Source organism: Bradysia coprophila, chromosome II (genome assembly GCF_014529535.1).
Source record: "Bradysia coprophila strain Holo2 chromosome II, BU_Bcop_v1, whole genome shotgun sequence".
In the NCBI taxonomy this organism is placed as follows: Eukaryota; Metazoa; Arthropoda; class Insecta; order Diptera; family Sciaridae; genus Bradysia; species Bradysia coprophila.
In genome coordinates, this window is record NC_050735.1 from 6,822,493 (window position 1) to 6,844,669 (window position 22,177).

The 22,177-nt window shown below is 34.7% G+C and overlaps 2 protein-coding genes across 5 annotated transcripts in view; one reads left to right on the forward strand and one right to left on the reverse strand.

The window, feature by feature from the left end:
• LOC119069810 overlaps nucleotides 1-9,222 on the forward strand; it is a 34,124-nt gene extending 24,902 nt beyond the window's left edge. For all 4 annotated transcript variants that reach the window (XM_037173981.1, XM_037173972.1, XM_037173986.1 and 1 more), the window contains exons 6-12: nucleotides 2,265-2,391; nucleotides 3,465-3,683; nucleotides 5,994-6,152; nucleotides 6,242-6,411; nucleotides 6,627-6,950; nucleotides 8,526-8,795; nucleotides 8,871-9,222. In XM_037173981.1, coding sequence (XP_037029876.1) covers nucleotides 2,265-2,391; nucleotides 3,465-3,683; nucleotides 5,994-6,152; nucleotides 6,242-6,411; nucleotides 6,627-6,950; nucleotides 8,526-8,795; nucleotides 8,871-9,070 — 1,469 coding nt within the window. In that variant the 3' untranslated portion in view covers nucleotides 9,071-9,222. The remainder of the gene's footprint in view (nucleotides 1-2,264; nucleotides 2,392-3,464; nucleotides 3,684-5,993; nucleotides 6,153-6,241; nucleotides 6,412-6,626; nucleotides 6,951-8,525; nucleotides 8,796-8,870) is intronic.
• Nucleotides 1-22,177, reverse strand: part of LOC119069936 (glycine-rich cell wall structural protein 1.8) — a 53,826-nt gene that overhangs the window by 15,925 nt on the left and 15,724 nt on the right. The window lies entirely within an intron of this gene.

The following is a 22,177-nucleotide window of genomic DNA, read 5'->3' on the forward strand; positions in this document are numbered from 1 at the left end:
CGGATCAAAAACATTATTTCTTTGATCTCAATTTAAAACATATGCCGAAGCGAATTTCATTCTAATCATTTTTTCTTCTTAAAATTAACTTGAATACACAGTGTATACACACACTACCACATGGGACCACCAGATTTTACTGATATTTGTTTATGGAACTTTAATTTGAAATTTTGTTTATTTTGCTGTTTATTTTCTGAAAACCTAAAAATGTCACTTAAGTTAGGAAAATGAATGAACGGAATTTCCCGTACGCGTTCAAAAAAAAAATCTGACAGATTTCTGTCTATTCAAATGAATGTTTATAAGTTTGGTGGGACAAAAAAAAAATGCCAACAACTTTGACACTGGAATTCATATGGCGGATGATATGTGTGTACACACATGACATATGATGATGACGGCCTTATGGATATTCGCAATTTAAATTTTGCTTTAATGATTCGCGTACAACAAAAAAAAAAAAAGAACGACTTGAATTGTTATACAAACTGCATATACGTGAACTGAAAGTTCGCTGACCGATTCAATGTTTATGTTTATTTTTGAAAAAATTCTACTTTTATTTTCTTAAAATTATATAATATAGCGTCTGAGTCACATTTAACCTAGAGAACTCATTCGCTTCTTTTATTACGGCTCAAGCTCAATGTTCGATTTTAACAGAATGCGAAATTCTGAAATAGTGAAAAATTGCGTTCTAAAACGATATTATCGTTCGAAAATTTTTCATCCAAGACGATAATATCGTCTAAAATGAAAAATTGTCTGGACGATATTATCTGGACGATATTACCGTTCAAAAAACGATAATATCGTTTTTTGGACGATATTATCGTTCCTGACGATATTGACCGTGTCGAAAAGTCGCCTCACCGAATATCTCGCACTAAATTTGTATTTCAAGTTGAAAAAATAAATTGTGAAAGCTGAAATGTTTATTTATACTACATTCGGCCACCGCAAAATATTTGTCGGCTATCCGTTTCGGGTAAAATTAGGTTTACAAATTCATGCTCTTAAGAAATATGGAAGGAAAAGTGGACTAATATTTGCATCGTCTTCACTGTCGAAGAATCGCACACCCCAAGCATCTTGCAATCACAATACCATTAATGGTAATCAACAGAGTACTATTTTGACACACCAAATATTTTATTACTATGCTTGGTGCACCCCTCAAAATCTAAAGAACCTTCGTCGCAAAAAGTGGTCAGATTACATCAATGATTGAGAATACATTGATAGATTAAGAAACGGGCATGGACGACACAATGGCATTTCTATTAAATTAGACCAACAACAGTCCCAGCGCGTATGTTAATGGCAAGTCATTTCTATTTGTTTGTTTAGAGACTTCACTAACAGCCTCTTAGTGCTTAGATACTTAATTGATATCTCACCTAAATGTAGGCTAGGCGTACGCCTACAATCGTGTTTGGGTATTGTCATACGAGTCATTCAGTGTTGCAGCCACCAAACGCGCTGCGAGTGCCCGAATTATGTAGCTTGAGAGAACTTTTTGACGGTACCGATGTGATGTTATAACTGTAAAAATTCCATGTGGAGTTGTCGGACCCGGGAATCGAACCCGAATCATTTTTGTGGAAGGCTAGTATGTAATCCCGTCCCATTGCGCACATATTGAGCAAATGCCCGATTTTTAAATAACGACAGTCAAGTGAGAAAATATTGTCTCACTCCCTTCTCAAGCCTTCGGTTCCCAGATATTTGTGATATTTATTCAGAATTTATTTGATCTCACTCGAAGTTGGCAATTTAGTGCAATTGCTTCACAGGAATATGCGTCCATTCATTACACACAAAATTACGAGTGAATAAACCTGTGTAATTTTTTCGCTGAATAAGATTTATCGCTAACGGAGGTTAAACAATAAATATTAATGTCCTAAATATCCAAAACAAGCGGTAGATGTATTCATCATACTTAAATAATTCTTTGTTATAAATGTTCAAGATTCTTCACGCACGATATGTCACACAAATTATTTCTTCAAACACAATAAATATATAATAACTTCTCGTAGTATAATCTACGGCGAGTTGATTTGTCGAGGTTCTTGGTATTTCCTAAGGTCTACAAATATTTATATTTTATATGTTATGAATTCAATTAATTATATGGGAGAATATAATGTGGATTTGATGTGAGACGTGGCCGTGATTTTTTTTTATTATTATTTTTTTTCTATTTGTTTCGTTTCCGAGTGTATTTACTTATTTATTGTCATTTCCCACAACAGGTTATGGTCACATTGCACCGAAAACGCCTTACGGTAAAATTTCAACGATATTTTATGCGATCTTGGGGATTCCACTTATGTTATTGTGTTTGTCGAACATTGGCGATATAATGGCAAGCTCTTTTAGGTATGTTGGTTACACTTCAATTTGAAGAGGAAAAGGTACTTTCGAATTTACTGTGCAAACAATTTTATATCGATGGAAAGAGACCTTTCAAATCGGTTTTTTATTTATTTTAGAGCATAGGCTTACGCTCGAGAGATGGTATGGTGGCGTTGTCTTTTGCCATACATATCTAGTTGCCCATGTAATTTTTTGGGAGCATTCTCGAGTATAAATCTATGGTTTATTGTAGTGTTGTATTTAAACACCTGAACTTGATTTCACAACTTTATTTCAATGGAAATTTTATGTCTATACACACGTTGTTATACGAAAATCACGGCCGAAAGTTGTGCGAAAACATAATCTTTTCCCTTTGAATGAATGCAAAGGTTGATCTAAACCTTTCTCTCTATTCAATACACATCTAAAAGCATGAATATAGAAGATATTTGAAGGCTTAAGGAATCAGCTTCCAAATTTTACACTGGTCAATTCAGTGTTCATGCTAGAAGCATGCTATGCACTTCTCGTTTTGTGGCATTCGTATCATGACACGAGTTGAAATTATATTAAGTGGAGGACCACTCAGTCCCAATATACGTGTGAATTCGTAATCGTATATCTTTAGAATTATTTTTAATTACGTATGGATATGTTGTCTCGCCTTCGGCTCGAACAAACATATACAGAAAACGGTATACAACAGGAATTTAGTGTGTTACCTCCATGTGTTCTAAATATTTGTCACAAAACTTTCGGTAACTTTTCGGAAAAATTATCCCCTACCATACTAGTGTCATCCCGACCAAACATATAAATCACGTCGCAAGCTGCCGACTTCTAACTTAAGAAAAAACACAAAACTTGCGTCCGATTAGAGATTTTCCAGAAGTTCCACGAAGTGCCCTCCCTGAAAATGTGACATTCAACTACGATATTCATCTCATGAGGGACTGCTTTTTGGAAACAATTTTCTTGAATCTATTTTCCTAAATTTACCAAAAATTTGTGCAATTTTTCAGGAAAATCGTGAAAATTTAGAAAATTATGAGAAAATGCAACTCATGGACAAAAATACATTCACTTTCCCATAGATTCATTTACTGGAGAGTCTGCTGCTTCGTTTGTACCAGAGAACCAAAACGGGCGAATCGAATGCGACGACAAAATACCCTACGTCAATCGAATCGCTACACCGGCAAGTCAAATCAATCGCTGAGACGATCCATTAGAGTATCGCAACGGACGGCTGATTCCGGTTTTGATACATACGAGCCTAGTCTGATGCATGCATATTCGGACACTGAATTAAGGTAATTGAATGTTTGAGATTTTTTTTGTTTGGAAAACCATTTTAATTCGATGAAAGCCATTTATCTAAAACTTTTCGCTGAAAACGTAAATAAATTTTAACTGAAAAAAAAAAACACTTTCCACCGTGCTTTCCACTTTGTCGATCATTAATTGAGCATCGTTACCATAAAGCATATTCGTTTTGCACCCTCTCCACCAAAACAATTTAACCGATGAATTATGTTTCTGAAATAAACACTCGCTGCGTCTGTAAACAAAATATTGTGTGTAACATTCGAAAGGGTAATAAATTCAGCGTCGTTAAAGATAATATGAAGAGGAAATTTTTCATTTACTGGTTTACATTCTATGAAAGCAGTTTAAGTCTGCTTACGAAAAAAAAACGGCAAGATAAGGGAAATGAAATCAACAATTTCACTTTGAAACGGAATTATTTACATGCAAAAAAAATGTTTGTTTTCAACTAATGCTGTCTCAGCAATACACAGCTTTTTTTTAAATAAGCGTCTGAGCTGTAAACACAGTAAGTCAGTAATATTTTTCATTATTGAGAGAAATTTTTCGCGTATTAATAAACCCAAAGTTCACCATGACTAAAGTCTACCAATTCAATGTTTGTTAACCAAAATAGAATTGGTATACTATCAATGTAAATACAACGTAGAGGATGCCTACACATTAAATCACAGTACCGTAATCTACTATTAACGTTTAGCAACAGATACAGTTTGCATTGCGTAAACATTGTCATGTAAGGCTCGGAACAGGTCAGGCCAACATGCAACCTGACCTGAATGACCTGAAACCTGATTCGACCTGAACCTATTACCATAGATTTTGACCTGACATAATTTGACCTGAACCTGAAAATCGAAAACCTGATCTGACCTGGACTGACCTGTTTATAAAATATTGTATTTTTTACTTTTGTAAGGTAAATATATGGAAAACCCTATTGAAAACACTCTACTAACAATTTATGAGAAAGGAAAGCTAAAGTAATCCATATTTCGCGATCACACTTCATCCCGAAATTCACACGAAATTCAAAACGAATTTTCAAACAACTTCGAACCCAACTACGGAATGGACCCCGACACTTACCTGAATCAAAGTAAAGAGAAGCGTGACGATGAAATTTACGAATTCATGTTTAATAGACCGACGTTTATCGGAATTCAAAAAATATTTCAATTTGCTGTTGGCTCCCCAGGGGTGGAATTACGGCTGCAGTTTTCTATGTAGAAAAGACTCTTTTCTACGTAGAAAAGATTCTTTTCTATATAGAAAAAATATTTTTTTCAAACGTTTGATTTTTAGAGGCAATAGTATGCGTATTCATAGTAGGCATAATTGTTTTGATTGAATTCATCGTCAGTTTGTATTACGCATACTATTGACTCTAAAAATCAAACGTTTTAAGTTGAAAAAAATATTTTTTCTATATAGAAAAGAATCTTTTCTACGTAGAAAAGAGACTTTTCTATATAGAAAACTGCAGCCGTAATTCCACCCCATTGCTCGGAATTCTGGAAAATTCACCAGTCGGATTATCACACTACACAGCAAAATGGCATGAGATATTTTATCGGTACAGTCTGCGTCGGTGAGTGTCGAACGAGATTTCTCTAGCATGCAGTGGACGTGCAGTTACTTCAGATCGAGCTGCGCTCAAATCAGAGACAATTCGGGCTGTAATGTGTGTGAAAACATGGTTAGAGATTTGTGTTTTTTCATTTTGATACAATTTCTACTATAAAAGCCGCAATTACTGAACTATTCAAGACAACCACCAGAAAATAAAACTTACTTTAGACTTAAAACGATTTTATCATTATCAAGAAAACCGTCTAGTCTCTTATCTCTTATTCTCATCGAATATATTAAGTTGTGCAGGCAGTTACAAATGTGTTCCAAAATTCGGAGTTTTCATGTTCCAATCAAATCAAGAACTTTCTAGTGAGCTTCTTTTAGCAAAAAATCAGTTCGTTTCAGGTCCAGGTCAGTTTCAAGTCAATTAGGTTAGAATTTGACCATTTTTACGCAAGTTTTTTCTCAATTTAATTTACATGCTAAATGCGTCGAAAGCCGCACTATTCATGTTTCAAGCACTACTTTCGATGTCCCCAGCATGTAAGATTGCTTAACTTGGTGTAAAAATGAAAAGTCTAGTTTCCTGTGTTTAATGACCTCGGCCTCGCCTCGGATCAACCAAATTCACACGAAAACTTTACTTTTCGTCGCTAGTTACGTACATAACTATTACATTGCTGTAATCTACTATAAATACAATTACATTTCCACCGAAGATATAACGTTGAAGATTGGGACCGAGACACCAATTTCAACAATAAGTCATCACAGAACCGTAACCAAAGATTGGGACGAAATAGGAACCGTGAAAGTTATCGTGATCGACACACAGTGGAACGAGACAAAAATGTGAACCGTCCCGGACAGATTAATAGGTAGATTTGATAAGAAAATAAATAAATAAAAGAAGCCGAAAGATGGCAGAAGTAAAAAAAAAAATTTTTTCGTTTAAAAAATATTTAAGATTTAATGACGAATCGTTTGGTACATTGCCAAGAAGTAACATTCAAAGAAATGCTCGATCTCAATCTGTTGCTCGCGACCATCATAATCAACGTAGGGGTCAGGAGATTTATAGTGACATGACACTACCAGCTTCGTTCGGTCGATATAAATCAAAACCCCAAGGTCAAGGTTTGTGTATTTTCATAGTTTCAAGTTTTCTTTTTCTTTTTTCTTTAAATTTATTAACTCAACGAAATTCCGTTTGACTGAAAATATTTACACCGCAACATAATCTAAATAACCGAATGAATGTGCTTCTTTGAATGATTTGTGAACGCGGAGGTGTTACACATACCCAAACTGTGCTCCACACAACGTTCAAAATCCAATCAATTATTTCACAGCAATTAGAGCCCAATCATTAGATCCCCGAGCGCGTCGTGATCAACCAACCGATTTTGATTTTGATGAGCTTCCATGTAAAACGCCGGTATTATGTAACAAATATGCCATCGATGAATTGGATAACGTAGAGAGTGGCAAGAGACCGAATCTACGAAGTCAGTCTATGCCTCGCCAACAGCACCACCATAATTTTGGTGTTATTGAGAATCGATTCGAACCAACAAGACCGAATATGTTGTCACCCCAACAACAACATCATTTGTACCTGCCGGAAGATGAATACGAAATGCAACCAGTTAGGAAGAATAAACGACGTGAGAGAGGTAATTGAAATGTATTATTGTGTAGTGGCCTATAATATGGAGCATTTCATTAATGAAAAAGCGAAAGAGTAGAGTTTCACTGTTTTCGCTGTAATCAATTTCAATATCGGCTTGCGTTACGCACCTGATACATTTCCATTGGTGTGTGCTGTATTTAATTACAGGAATTTATGTATACGAACATCATTGATTTAACCAATTTTTGCTGTTAAAATATGAAACGTGTGTAATTGTACACATAATGGCAATGTTGTACAAATATATTGTTCGATGAACTTAACTCGAAATATAACTTTGCAACTCTATTTGTTATGAGGCGCAATTTAAACTCTAGCTGGACGAAGTGTGCATGTTATGTCTCAGATCAATTAAAAAGTTGTATTTTGCCAACTATGATTGGATTATGTAATAGAATCCGAGAAATCCATAATTTGCAAGAAGAATATCAAATCATAACCGAAAGAGTATAACCGTATCAGTCAAAAAACCCTTAAACGGTGAATTGTGTCATAAATGGCAGAAAATTCGGGTTTTATCTTTGACTTTTTATCAGTTATTTTGTAAGTATAACCAAAAGAACTTGCGTCACCTTCAACCTTTCACGGTTTTTTTTACTGATATCAGCTCTTTTGGATTTTTTGTTTTTGATTAAATAACGATATTCTCATTACGAAATGAGAAACAAATTAAACACCTTTTGTTAGCCAACACCTTATCCAGTCCTTCCTACATTTCTTTACGACGCCATACCTTACCATGGAAGTTTAGGAACCAACATACTACCATCTCGAAAATCCCGAAAGTCAAAAAGTTGACCCAACAAACTGAAAGTTCTTCTGAGTTTCCGCCCTAGGAAGATAAAGGACGATGGAATTTTAGGAACCAATCAACCACTACCTCGATGATCCTAAACGTCCAGAAGGAAACCCGAAAGAATCTAAAAATCTCTTCAAGTTCTATAGTTCTCGTCCTAGCAGTGGTGAGGAGTACAGCCGGAAAAAATCTTTTTGTGGCATTTTTCCTTGTTTGACCTCAGGAATACAGTTTCTACAAAAAATCTCTGAGATTCCAAATATTTTTTGGCGTATCCGACGCTATTTCGCCCTGTAGCCCTCTGGCTGAAGATATGGAGATCAACTTTCTTCCTAAACTTTGTTCTACGCCAAAAAAAAAACTCTACAACTTTTCCTGACCTACCAAAGCTCCAAAGCTCCAAAGCAAATGGGAAGTCGAGATGGGAAGAATTTGATCCTTAAAACCGTGAAATCTTGATATATTGATGATGCAACATCTCAGCCAAATCTTAACTGAACTTAACTCATTGTACTTGTACGGATGAATACATTCGAAATATCCAGAGGTTTCATTGGGGCCAATGGAATAATTCACAAATTTCTGTACAAATGTTCCTTGGTTCTATCGATTTTTTTAGTTGGTAGACTTGCGTCACTCTTGCTGTGCGGACACGATTTCATGAGCAATTTAAATTTTATTGAATTTTTATGTTAATTTATGCATGACGTTGTTAAGTTCTTCACAACATGATTTAAAAATAAAACGATTCCACACATCTAGCTCCACCGCCATCACCGCGAATTATGTCACCCATGGGTTTCGCGGTAAATCGACAAGCTCGTCTGCAACAATGCGACGATGATTCCATGTATGGTGACGATTGGGATTTTTCGTCTGACCTACCATCCAGAGTTCGTCCCGTACCGATTTGGTTGTGCGTATTCCTGGTCGTTGGGTACATCATAGCAGGAGCGTTTTTATTTAACAGTTGGGAGAAATGGAGCATTTTGGATTCAGCATATTTTTGTTTCATCACACTGACAACGATTGGTGAGTGAGAAATGGCGATCCCTTTTTTTATGAATATTTATCCGGCGACGTTCTCGTGTTGTCACATTTGTACAGGTTTTGGTGACTTTGTTCCTGCTCAGGGAACGGCTAATCTCAGTCCCGATGTGTCGATTGCATTTTGTTCGTTGTATTTACTATTCGGCATTGCCTTGTTGGCTATGAGTTTCAATTTGGTGCAAGAGGAAGTTATTGCAAATGTTAAAAATGTAGCTAGACAGCTTGGTATTTTAAAGGAAGAGGAAGTTTATTATTAAAGTTATTTGTACATTTACTTTAAGCGATTTGCATCGTTGTCATATTACATGAATATTTGCCATGTAGAACTTTATTGTGCACATAAAGCACCCGAGGTATCAAGGAAATATATTATGAAGAATGTAGTACATGCATACAGTGTTTGACAGAGTTTTATTTTATTTGTAATTTCTGTCGTCGACATAAAAACCAGGACCGAAGTGGCTGCTTCTCACTTGAAGAGCACTCGTGTTTAAGCAAACGTAAAATGTTTTGAGAAACGAGAGGGAATAACTAGTGGGAAATTTCTGACAACATGAAAATCAGAAGAAAATTCGATGGTCGCCACTTATGTGTATTCTTAGACTGGTAAGTAGCAAAAGAGGAAAAAATAATGAAATCGCTGTACAAAGTGAAAATACAAAGCCAGACTAGAAGTGAGCGGACGGAGGAAATCTTTGTGCCCGCCCGGCTCTAAACCCGATTTTTTTTAGAGAACGGAAAGTCAGTGACGCTACCTGTTTTTGCGTCATTGGTGTCTCCCCCAAAAAAAATGTTTGTTTTGTCTCCACAAATCATTTTCAATCCACAGATCCCATGTATGATGAGATTTAATTCACGTGAAAATCTAGGGAAATAGATAGAAAACCCATAATTTTAACAAAACACCAACTGAGCCACCATACTCCTCGAACGAAAGATGTTTCTAATAGCCCAAAGAAGCCATTTATGAAGAAAAATCAAAAATTTCAAATAAATGTGGATTGAAACTGTCCACAATCCGGGACTGATAAAAAAATCAATTTTCTGTGTACGCGCAGACAACAATATTATTGTTTTTTGAAAAGCTCTGTATTTTCCTGAAAATTCTCAGCGAATAACAATTTTGCTATTGTAGGTAAATGCAACGGTTTGCAACGAAAATGTTTTTCCTATCCAAATAAATAAACAAACAGCCTTTTATAACTCATCAAATTGATTATACTACCATTTCTTTAGACTAAATAGTAATAGACGGTCCTTCATAAAAAATATTTGTTCGAGCGCTGAAGCAAAAGTAAATACGAATTGTCTAATTTATGGTACTCGAAAATCGGCTCCCACGTTGATTCATTATTTTTCAAATTTTGTTTTACCTCCCTTCGTCGTTTGAATGTGTTGGTATAATCTGTGTATGTTATGCATACATATCGGTTTACTTTAGCTTCAGTTTACGTATTGCCAGTCTATGCCTATTTAGTCTAAGATCATTGCAAATAAAGTTCTGAACACCAAAAGAGCTGAGTCTGCATCACCGTTAAAGTTTCGCATGATGTTTTAGCATATTGTAAAGAGAGCCATCGTCCTCTTTTACCAAAGTTTTATAAACGGAAGCATAAAACAAGCTACAAGCACTTTGGGGAAGAGCAGTCATGCATCCTTTTACATACAAAGTGTTTGCAAAAGAGAGTTTTGCTCCCTTTTACAAAGTGTTTTTAGAAGAGAGATAAACTCTTTTTACAAAGAATTTCCAGAAGAAATAATATTTATTTAATAAATGCTTCCTTTTGCAAAGTGTTTGTCCTTTTACAAATTGTGGTAGAGAGTGATTCTTCCATTATAAAGTGTATTTAGTAGAGTGTGACGCTTCCTTTTACAAAGTTTTTTATTAGAAAAGGGTGATGTCAAAACATAATACGAAACATTAACAGTTACATTTTTATGATTTAAGTTAACACATTGAAATTAATTGCGACCTGCCAACTTTCGGCATCCTGGACTTTACTTAAATAGTCGAGGAATGCCTCCAAATAAATTTCTAAAAATCCAAAACTAAATTCTAGATTTTTAGAAATTTATTTGGAGGCATTCCACGACTATAGATCAGTGTCAAATAGCGGTTTCTTCTCTCAAAAAGTGTCAAATGAGTTGTCAATTTCACAAAGCTAACCTCAAAAGATGTTTCGTTCATAGAGCCGCCCCTTGAAATGTATGAAAATTTGTGTGGAAAATTGACAACTTATTTGACAGCTCAAACGATATTGACAATGATCTATTTAAGTAGAGTCCAGGTTGCCGAAAGTTGACAAGCCGTAATTATTTTGAATGTGTTAATGTGTTATGTCATTATTACATAATAAAAAGCTTTTCAGTCTGGAGAGAGATTACGGCGTCAGTTCTCTTTTCTCTATTCAATTCAAACTCTACTGATAGAGAACGATTCACTCTTTCACCGACAGATGTCGCTGCAACAAAACCATTGTCAACAGAAAAATAATTAATTTTTTACTCGACGGATTTCAGTCAAATAAAATGCCACCGTGTAGCACATGACCTCGGGACACTGGAACGGCAATTATTTTTTAAATCAGTGCTATATCGACTTGGCAATAAGAGTCTTAAAAAAAGATGTGATCCAATGACAGAAAACGTTTTTTCAAATCCTTATCGTCAAGCCGATGTAGGGTCGATTGATAAACTGATTACTGTTCCGGAGTCCTGAGATAATGTGCTATACGATGGCATTTTATTTGACTGAAATCCGTCTAGTAAAAAATTAATTATTTTTCTGTTGACAATGGTTTTGTCGCAGCAACATCTTTCAGTGAAAGAGTGAATCGTTCTCTATCAGTAGAGGTTGGATTGAATAGAGAAAAGAGAACTGACGCCGTAATCCCTCTCCTGGTAGAAAAGTGCGAGTATTGTTTGATTTTTCTGTTGTTGCAACGACATCTTGCTTGAAATAGCAAAGTGTCGATGAAATGTGGAAAGAGAAGAGTTCAGAATATAGGAAACTCATGCCATATTACAACTCCGATGACAGTACCATGGCGTTGAGGTGGCCGACTAGTATTCCCTAAACACAGATCTGGTGATCCTTTGTTCATACGTTCATACTTTTGTTCATAGTTGAACTCATAAAACAATTAAACAATTTTCTGTGAACATGCCGATGAAACGACGAAACAGCGCAGCCACATTGTATGATTAAATATTAAAAATACTCTGTGCTAAATTTGCAAAATGTATTTGACGGTTTATACCTGGGTTTTCAATTATTTAAAACTTTGCCATCACATCCAGTTTTATATTAAATTTGTTTGAGAAACTCTATTAGGTATTTTTCGGTTTTAATAAACTTTTTTTGTGGAAGAAAAGAAACAGCAAGGATATATCAGAAAATTATGTCAACATTGTCATTTCAAACAATTAGGCATACAACATTTTAGCATATGTGTAAAAGTCAAAGTCTTCACGATTTTACCTCCCAAAGTTTTTATTAAAAAAAAATCTCTTTGACTTGAAAATACTTTCAAAGTTTTCCTGCTTTGTATGACTTTGAGTATATATTTCAAGAAAAAAATTCAAATTTTCAGTTGTCGAAGTTGTTGACATAATGGTTAAAGAGGATTGATGTTGAAATATCAAATGTGAATTGAAAATAAAAAAAAATCATTTTTAACGTGTAGGTAGAATCATTCGACTAGGTCATTTGTCATAAAAATGTTTCGTTTTTCATCAAAGTATATCTATTTTACGATTCCTTGGAGGTGAGTAAAAGCACTCTTAAGTTTATTTTATTGATTCGAAATTCAGACATTTCGTATACACTCTCTCTCATCCCGGAGTATAACCACATGTCGAATTTTATTTTTATAATTTACCGTCTTCGCACAATTTAATATCGTTTTTGTGTTGTTTTTTTGTCGTTCACTTAATGTGAAAACGATTTTCACGTCGACACATTTTTTTTTACTCGACACATTTCGCTGAAGTGGGTCTTCACAAGTCTATTTAATAAAAAATGATTTAAGGTAAATTTCTATAAAATAAAAATAAAAAATTTCATAAAATACTCATGGGAAATGTGTCGTCGGTTGGTTGTTCGTTTACTATATAATGCATCCAAATCCAACAAGTCTGACAAGTCATTAGTAGTCTCTGTGGAATTCGAATACAATTTACTGTTTGCAGAGAAATATAGTGCTATGGTTTTTTTTTGTTGTACTGTATTGTATCTGGAAGTGGCCCGGTGACTCGAAAAATGAAAATAGAAATATACCTGCCGTGGTACACGTAGTTTTCAATTCTACATTTTAATGGTCGGAGTCAGGAGCTTCGTAAGAGGATCAAACATTCAGTTTCTATCATTAGAATACAATATTCTTAGAAATACTATGTCTTTACCTTCACAAATTTCTTGGTAGAATTCAATTCATAAGTCTTATTGTACTAATGTTCTTCTCAGAATTTGTCAAAGGGAAATTATAGTTTAAAATTGGAAATCTGCCTGACAAATAACATTCCACCGAACGAACAACCGAATACTTCACGCAACACTCGTTGGGAAGGAAGTGTTAATTGAATGTCGTCTTCTGGTGATATTCACAAAGTGCACACGCCAAATTGACGAATGTTAGATCCGTTTTTACCATTCGCACGCAGAAATGTATAAACAATTTTTATGAGCGTGCTTACTTAATGATTGAACCCCCTTAACGTGCCAACCTTCTCAAGTTAAAGCCCAAACAGAATCGGATTTGACGGTCTTACACTCCGTTATAAGCCGATAAGTCAAGTTTTGGGTTTTTTTGTATCCTTTTGGAGAAAGTGAACACACTTTCGACAATTACAATCCAATTGATGCTTCACATCCGTAGATATGGTAATATTTGTAATGTGTGTGGAATGAATGAAGAGAATTGGATATTGTAATTGTGACTTCTTATATTTCTCCACCTGTATAACAAATATTACAAGGTGTAAATGCGTCTCGAATGTGTTCTAGATGATGTTAGACATTTTTTGAAAGTTAAAGCATTAGGACTGTGGGAGATCTTTAACTAATAAAAAACATCAAGATATAGGCACGAGCCTCCGTTATTAGTTGCCAATGTGAAAATTTCAAATGCCGAGCACTGTGAAACGGTACACGCACGGAATTTTGAAAACCGACACATTCCCTGTTGGAGTTATACAATTAATATAACTCGTTCAAGTCGAACACTCGAGGAGACACACTAGAATAGTAGCCTAATGAAATGGATATCAACGTAGTAGACTTAGAATTAGGTATAAATACGATGCTTTGTTCATAGAACAAGTCACTCTCTAATAAACGTTCAAAGTGTGGACATCTTAGTTTTATTAGAAGTCCGCATTGGAATCCGTGAAATTCCAACATTCCCAGGTTTTCGGTTTATTGATTTTTTGTGAGTTTTGCATGCATTTTTATATGCAGAAAGCAAAAACTCAAGTAAAACACAGAAACATAAAATGTGGCGGTTTTCAAAATTCCTCGAGTGTAAGACCCACTTATTTGTGACGACCATATCCGGAAAATATAGCTTAAAAGGACGATGTCGTTCATGAACGACACCGGAACGAATGTATTAAATTAAAACAATCAGAAAAATGTGGAAAATTTGCTCTGACAATGAGAAATTAGATAAATCGCCTGGTGAAAATCAAATTTCCGACGTTCTTACGTTATTCCGGATATTCACACAGCAGGATACATGAATGAAAAATAACCAATCACTGGGAGACAACTGTATAAATCAATAAGACGGTTCGGTATGTGTCATAAACCTTCACACAGTTTGTCGACAATCGTTTTTATATGATTTATCGAATGAAATATATGAATATATTCTCATTCCTATATATTAGATATTTGAAGCATACCATACGCTTACGTGCGAAAGTCTTATACATGAACGGACTGTGTGTATCCTGATATGTGTATACGCTTCGGGCAGATTTATACGAAATTCATAAATTCTTATTCAATCATGCAATAAAAATTTGAATCGTAAAAATTTTCACTAGAAAGGTTTTATTCTCGCGTGTATTGTTACACAAAAGATCTATAAAAAATTTAAATATTTTCGCCCCTTTTTTCGCCAAATGTCGATTTTTTGGCATTTGAACGTAAAATCAAAAGAGTAAAATTTTAATCGTCAAATGCGCCAAACTAGAGCCGTGCGCCGACGCTCTCCTCATCGAACGCCAGACGAAAAAAGACTAATAAAGTATATCTCCGCCTTTGAAAAGGAAAATTTGATCTTTCAGATTTGTATGGTTCGTTTCCAGGTGACACTTCTATTCCCGTTCATCATACAAAACCATTAAACCTTCATGTTTCTTCCATGAACCTATCAAAACAGATCCTTGCTTGGGTACGTCGAGGGATCGAATGGCATGATCACCTCTTCCTGCATCGCAGGACAGAATACTTCATGCGATCACAGATTATGTCTAGACCGGTTTCCTGTCGGAGGTCACAGCCATAATTAGGAATAAGTTATATCTTCAGCTATTAGCGACCCAGTATTTAGTGAATTCAGACCGCATTCACTTTTTCAGTGCCCCACAAAGTGAATTTAAAAAGGGAATGAAATGCGCGGAAATGTTATTACCATTTTTGCAGGCAATGTAGGCATGCGACAAGACTCAAACATTAAACATGATTCATACGAAAAACCAATACTCTCTCTAGCAAAGAAACTTCTTTTAGACGCAGTCAAAATACCACCTTATTTTGACAAGTATGACACTGAAATTTTTAGTGACTGAGTTGCCGTTTCGCGCCTTTTTTTAAATCAATTTCCACAGTACATCACTGCTCATACTTCATATCATTTGTTTTTAAGTGTCAAATTTTCAATGACAACCATGAAAACGTACACTGTACGTTTGTACCTCACAAATTGTCCTAGTTTCCTCTCTTGCAAGGGTATTTGAAAAACTGATTAAAGTGAAAAGACCTTTAAGAACTACAAGATCGGGTGACATATTGATGTTTGAAATACCCCGCAGCTGGGACCTATCAAAGCATAATCTCGCCGCAGCTGAAATTTATTGACGGCTCACAACTCTATGCCGAACCATAATTTATGATTTACCATTTCGTATCTCATTCAAAAGATAGAGTTACCAACGTGTGTGTAGTGCAAGTAAGTGCGAATATCTTTTACCGTTGAGATTTATAGTTACCACTGGGTAACGCTATTCCGTAGATAGAGTCTAGAAGCAACAATTTATCAAACTCGTTTCAAAGATGAGCTGATAATAAAAACCTTAAACTTCCATGCATAACAATAGCTTACATCAAACATTCAACTATATTGTCAACTCTAACCGGCACGGATACAATCTTGAAAATATACATTTTAATTCCATCAAATTTTCATACTTTTATTTCCCTCCATGACGTAACTCTTTAATATGTACCTCGTCTATCTATATAATATAATAAACACGCGAAGAAACACCATCTGATGTAATGCTAAAACGAATTATGTGTACCCAAACGTTCTAATACATCACCATCACTGTCCTATACTAACCAGACATAGAAATCTAGATCAGCTTTATTTCTGGACGTCATGAGATATGGTTGAACATTGAAAGTTATATATATATACAGTTGGAAGAGAGTTGTGTAATAAATATATTATTCTTAGCCAGTTGGAACTGTATACATATGTTGTATGCATATATGTATGGTTGTTATGCATAACGACGACACGGCGACGAGACGGTGCTCACTTAGGTTATCTTACTATCCTTAGGATGATTATGCTAAATTCGTTTGGATACATGGATGAAACAATTGCTTAAATCTTTTAACTTAATCTTGCAGATTTATCAACAACAGTACAAAACTAAAAATACGTTAGAAAATTTAAATTTCACTCACATTCGCCCGACTTGTGCATATTATATGTAGTATACCTATAACACGTCCAGTATTATTATTTTAGCTATATGGTCGGATACATATGACTAGTATAACACTTATACACTGTATTACAGTAACGCCGTTTGTACGTAACATTGAGCATAACATAATGTATGACGTCGTTAATTTAAATAACAATTTTCTCAGCAAGAAATCTTTATATTGCTTTTGCAAGCTGATGCTGGATGATTTTAGAGTATAGGTTTTTTTCCGTTGCTGGGACTCATGCAGCATCGGAAAATTGCAAAAAACGGGTTTCAACTGATTTAATAGTTAATTGAATTTGTATGAAAAAAAAAATTGAAATTTAGATGACCATCAAATATAAAATCATAAAAAATTGTGCAAGACTAAGACAAAAATTCGTGAGCGTATAAAATTCAATCAATTCAATAGTCGGAGGAAAAGATTCTGCTTGATTAAACTTTATAGCAATCGAAACCAAAATAAAAATGTTTTCTCAACTCAGTTTCGTCGAGAAAACTTTCTTTGGCTTCTTTATTGAGAAAAACGTTGCATCCAATTCGCAGGCATCCCACACCTCCAAAAATTACCCAAAACTCCCAAAAGTTCAAAAATTAGACTTCGAACATCTCATTAAACTCCTATCAATCAGGATCAAGATCAATACAATCAGTGGACAAGAAAAATTTCGGTCGGCGATTCTCATTTCTCAGATCTCAATAAAGGAATTGTTTTTGGTAATTACTAATAATTGATTTGGCAAATGTCCAAAATTGAACTTAGAGCTTTTTGATAACGTTCCTTGCCTAAACATTTTTCTGGTTAGATCCATTTCCGATCCTGTAAAATTGGCCTAAATACCTAGTCTAAGAGTATGCTTACATGAGTTTAATTTTGCTGAATACTAAAACGAACAATACAATAATAGAGTATTTGTCTTTTGCAACAATGCAATACTTTCCATAATGGAAATCAAAAGATGTTACAAGAAATAGATACCTTTTAGCAATTGAGAATCTATTTCGATCAAATTTTTCATTGTTCTAATGCCACTTTTGACGCTTAACGAAATTTGATCGAAACAGATTCTCAATGCTTCATCTGTTTACACAGCATAAAGGGGAAAATGTGAGTTTTATACAAGATGCCATGAATCATGGCAAGCAGAGGTCTCGGTATGGGTTCGTTCTGTTTCCGGATGTGAGATGTCTTTCACTTATGATACATGGGTCCCCTAAACCCCTGCGCGTCTTTCTAAAATGAAAGTATGTTTTAATGAGAGTTACTACTGTCACATATGTACAGCGATGAATTTATCACAAAAAGTGGCCGTCTAAATCGAGCTATTTGTAACGGAAACATAAAAGGAAGTCTAAAAACTTACTAAAATCCTAAAGTGGAAGGATTTTTAAACCATGGGAGGTCTGAATTCGATTATTAATGATTTTACAGTGGTGTAATGGATTTTCATTTATACATTTTACAGGTCTAGGGCTGTAATGGACTTCTTGTTTTTGTGATTGTCCTCTTCTACGCCTTCACCCTGTAACTTTCTATCCCTATGTATCTAAATAACTATTTCAGATACACGATGTGTTTTGTCACTGGAGATCTAATTACAATAAAATCGTTTATCGCTCGATGGCATAATAGTTATTTATGACATCGAGTGTACAGGCTCTATCCAGGCTCTAGATGTGTAATTATGGCACGAGGCCATTTGTCATAATACCCATTGTGGGCCTAATGAATTACTTAGCACTGAGATTTATTCAACAATTTATGCAACAGAGGCTTCCAAAGTTAGCTAATTTTGGCACATTATGATGCTGAGTTGCATAAATAACCATTATGACATAGATTGCAAAGTACTTTATTTGGCCTCGTATCAGAAAACACTTCTAATAAAGCAATTTTCACCGAGAGTAATACAACGTTTTATGCAATATCATATCCTTGACAAAAGTTCTGGGTTGAATTTCTTAGATATTTGCGACAGTTGCCACACGTCACGTTCCGAAAGTCAATAAACTTTGATGACGTTTTCAGTGCATGGCCTAACTTTATATTTAAAATTTTCACTCGCTTCGCTCGCAACCCACATTATAATGAATTCTTCAAGACGAATCAACATAACGCTAAATTGTAGCCCAAATTTGTACGCAAAAATAATATATTTTCCATGATAACTTTGTGTCCTTGTAATTTCTGGAAAAAGTGGGACCATCGTTTTGTGTCAAAATGTGTTGGCTTTGAGTATAGTTATTTATGAAACAATAAATACAACGTTTTATGCAATGAAGAAAATCGCATAAATACAGAAGATAATCTTAGTGTGACTTCAGTAACTCATGGCTTCTATCGCACTAGTGCGATAAAACCCCTCGCAAATCCTCTATCGCACTAGTGCTATAAAATGCGTTCATACGACATTGCACACAAGACGCAATAGTTCACGTAAATTTAGGGTACAATTTAGCGTTATGTGGATTCGTCTTTAACGTTGATCACGACGTCTGTTCCCTCAAATTGATGACATATGTTACAGCTCATGCTTCCAATGAACAGCATTTTTTATAAATGACTTCTTTCAGCAATGTTGATTCAATCAACCAACCGTCACATAAACTGAAGAGAATTTATTCTATTTTTCTTTTCAATTTTCCAACATTTTTTTTTCCTTGAAATTAATCACGAATAATAATTAAAACAAATGGAATTATACCATTTCAGCCATGTAAACTAAACAAAATATGTTTACTTTTCAAATAAACGGAAAGAAAAATGTGAAAACCTCAAATTTGTAAAAGTTTACATTGAAAAAGAAATCAATAAACTTTTTCGGAAGCAAAAGTATAAATCTATTTATTAAACGATTTCAGCCGCTTCAATCGAATTTATGATAAACAATAATTTTTTACGCTCACATTGGACGTGCGTCTGAGGGAGTGATATATAATTAATACTTCTTTTTCGGTTGCTGATTATATTGTTGATATATACGTGCGAAGATCTAATATGAAAATGAATAGAATCTTTGTTTTCACATCGTACCAATTAATTAATTCGTAATGAACAAACACGTCAAGGGAAAAACGTTTAATTAATTGATTGCACAGCGGGGGAGTTTATTAAAGGAAGAACTTAAGTTTGAAAAACTTATACGAGTAATTTCATACACTCACTTGAATAGAGAAACGAAAAGATTTAATATTTCTGCTTCTTACTTGAACAAATCTACCCTCCCCCTAAAAGAGTCGGTCAGCTGTAGGATGGGACAGTTTGTCAACAGTTTTCAAATTTATAATAGAGGCAGCGAGGAATGTTAATTTGTTAGTTGGATGCAGCGAGGAATCGCTGATGGAAATATTAATGTCTTCTTGAAAATCGACATAAAAAATCCTGTCGTAACGTCGGGGAAAATTTCCGTTTATATTGAAACGAAATAGAGCTTTTCAATGAAGTGCATGCATTACGCGGTAATTGAAGCATTTTGCAGTTTAATGAAAAATTGTTTTTAGCGTTTTATATAAGATAGTTTGGATCAAAAAAGTCTGCTTTTTACAACTGTCAAAATTGACGTTTTAAACGTCAAGTACAAAGTCTTGTAAAAATGGTCAAAATTGTTTGTATTCTTGATACGAATAATAAGCGCAATCAGATTAATCAAAAATCAGTGCTTGTCACTCTGCAAAAAATTTGGAATTTCCCGTTACCAGACGTTGGGAAATTTACAGAAAATTTGCATCTTGGTTCCATTTCAATAAAAAACGAAAACCTTCTCGCATCGCTTTCTGTTTCATACATAGAAATTCTGGAACGAGGTTCCTGCACTATTTTTGTCAGCTCGAAGAATGTGTGTAGAATATTATTATTCTACTAGAATAAGTTAATTTGAATTTTTTTCCAAAAGGTTTCTTCATGCATTAGAATGGAAATATACCTAGTAGGGAATACCGTGATATAGAAAGTACATTTTCGTTTTGACGAATGGGATGTTTGTAGCAAGGGCAAGTATTATTTAGTAAAATTTGGAACCTGTAGAGGGAATAAGGCATCACTTCTTTCCTCTATTCTATGCCAACTCTACAGATAGAGTACGATCATTTCTTTACTGAAAGATGTCACTGTAACAAAGCTAAGGTCAACAGAAAAATAATTAATTTTTTTTACTCGACGGATTTAATAAAAAAAATCCAACATATAGCACATGTCCTCAGGACTCCGGAACAGTAATCAGCTTTTCAATTGGCTCTCTCTAAGGGTTTGAAAAAGCATTTGCTATCGTTCCATCGTGTATGCTTTTTTAAGACTCTTATCGCCAAGCCAAACTAATTATACTGTTCCATAGTCCTCAGGACATGTGCAAAACGACGGCATTTCATTTGACTAAAATCAGTCGAGTTGACATTGGCTTTGTTGCAGCGACATCTTTCATTGAAATAGTGACTCGTACTCTATCTGTAGAGTTGAGATAGAACTGAGAAAAGAGACCTGATGTCGTAATCCCTATCCAAGTACGAACTGTGTACCGGCATACAGGATGTCGTCACTTATTTTCGCCTGACGTAACAGATTTTTCTTTTGAAATAGCTGCAGATAAGTAGTAAAAGCACAGTCACAGATAACTTCATTAGTATTGATGGTAGAGGCTAACAATCAAATATCGAATCCTTTTCTGTTTATTTGAAATACTTCCATATCGTTGTAAAATGTACTCCAGCAACGATTCTTTCCATCAAAACTGTTTAGAGAACCCAAAAAAAATAATATATTTTTTTACAGAATACCGACGGATAAAACGAAACATGTGCTCTGAGTTCGTCGAAAAGCAATATAAATAGATTTTCAATAGTTTAAAAATAGGATCCTCAAAACTCGACAATTTATTATTCTTTGCACGTAAATTTTGTGGTTGTAATATTATGGCTATTCAGTCTATGCCACACATATTTTTGGCTCAAGTGTACACAGCACAACTAAACACGCGGTAGTTGGTCGTCGCATCTAGAAATTGTGTGTATAGTATGTGAATATGGCATATATAGGTAAAAGATCAGCAATGCGATTTATTAGATTAATGGTTTCGAAGAAAATTGCTGGGGAAATTGGTTCAGGGATCGAATATGGGATGCTCGATGGGATGCGTGTGTTTGTGTGTGTGTCTAGAGTACCCCATGTATAGATTGATCGTCGTTTATATAATATTGTTGTACGTATGATGCATAATAGATGGATATTTGATGGATTTTGACCGAACAAAAAATAATTGACTGTTTCGGTTAATTTATTGACGGGTCAATTCTAAGTCTATATATTTGAGAAAAAAAAGGGTGTGCTTACATAAATGGTTCGTCGTTGTTGTTGTTTTTATTTTTTTATTTATTTAAAGAGTAAACCTTCCTCAAAATCAGCCATTCACCTTTAGATATTTTAA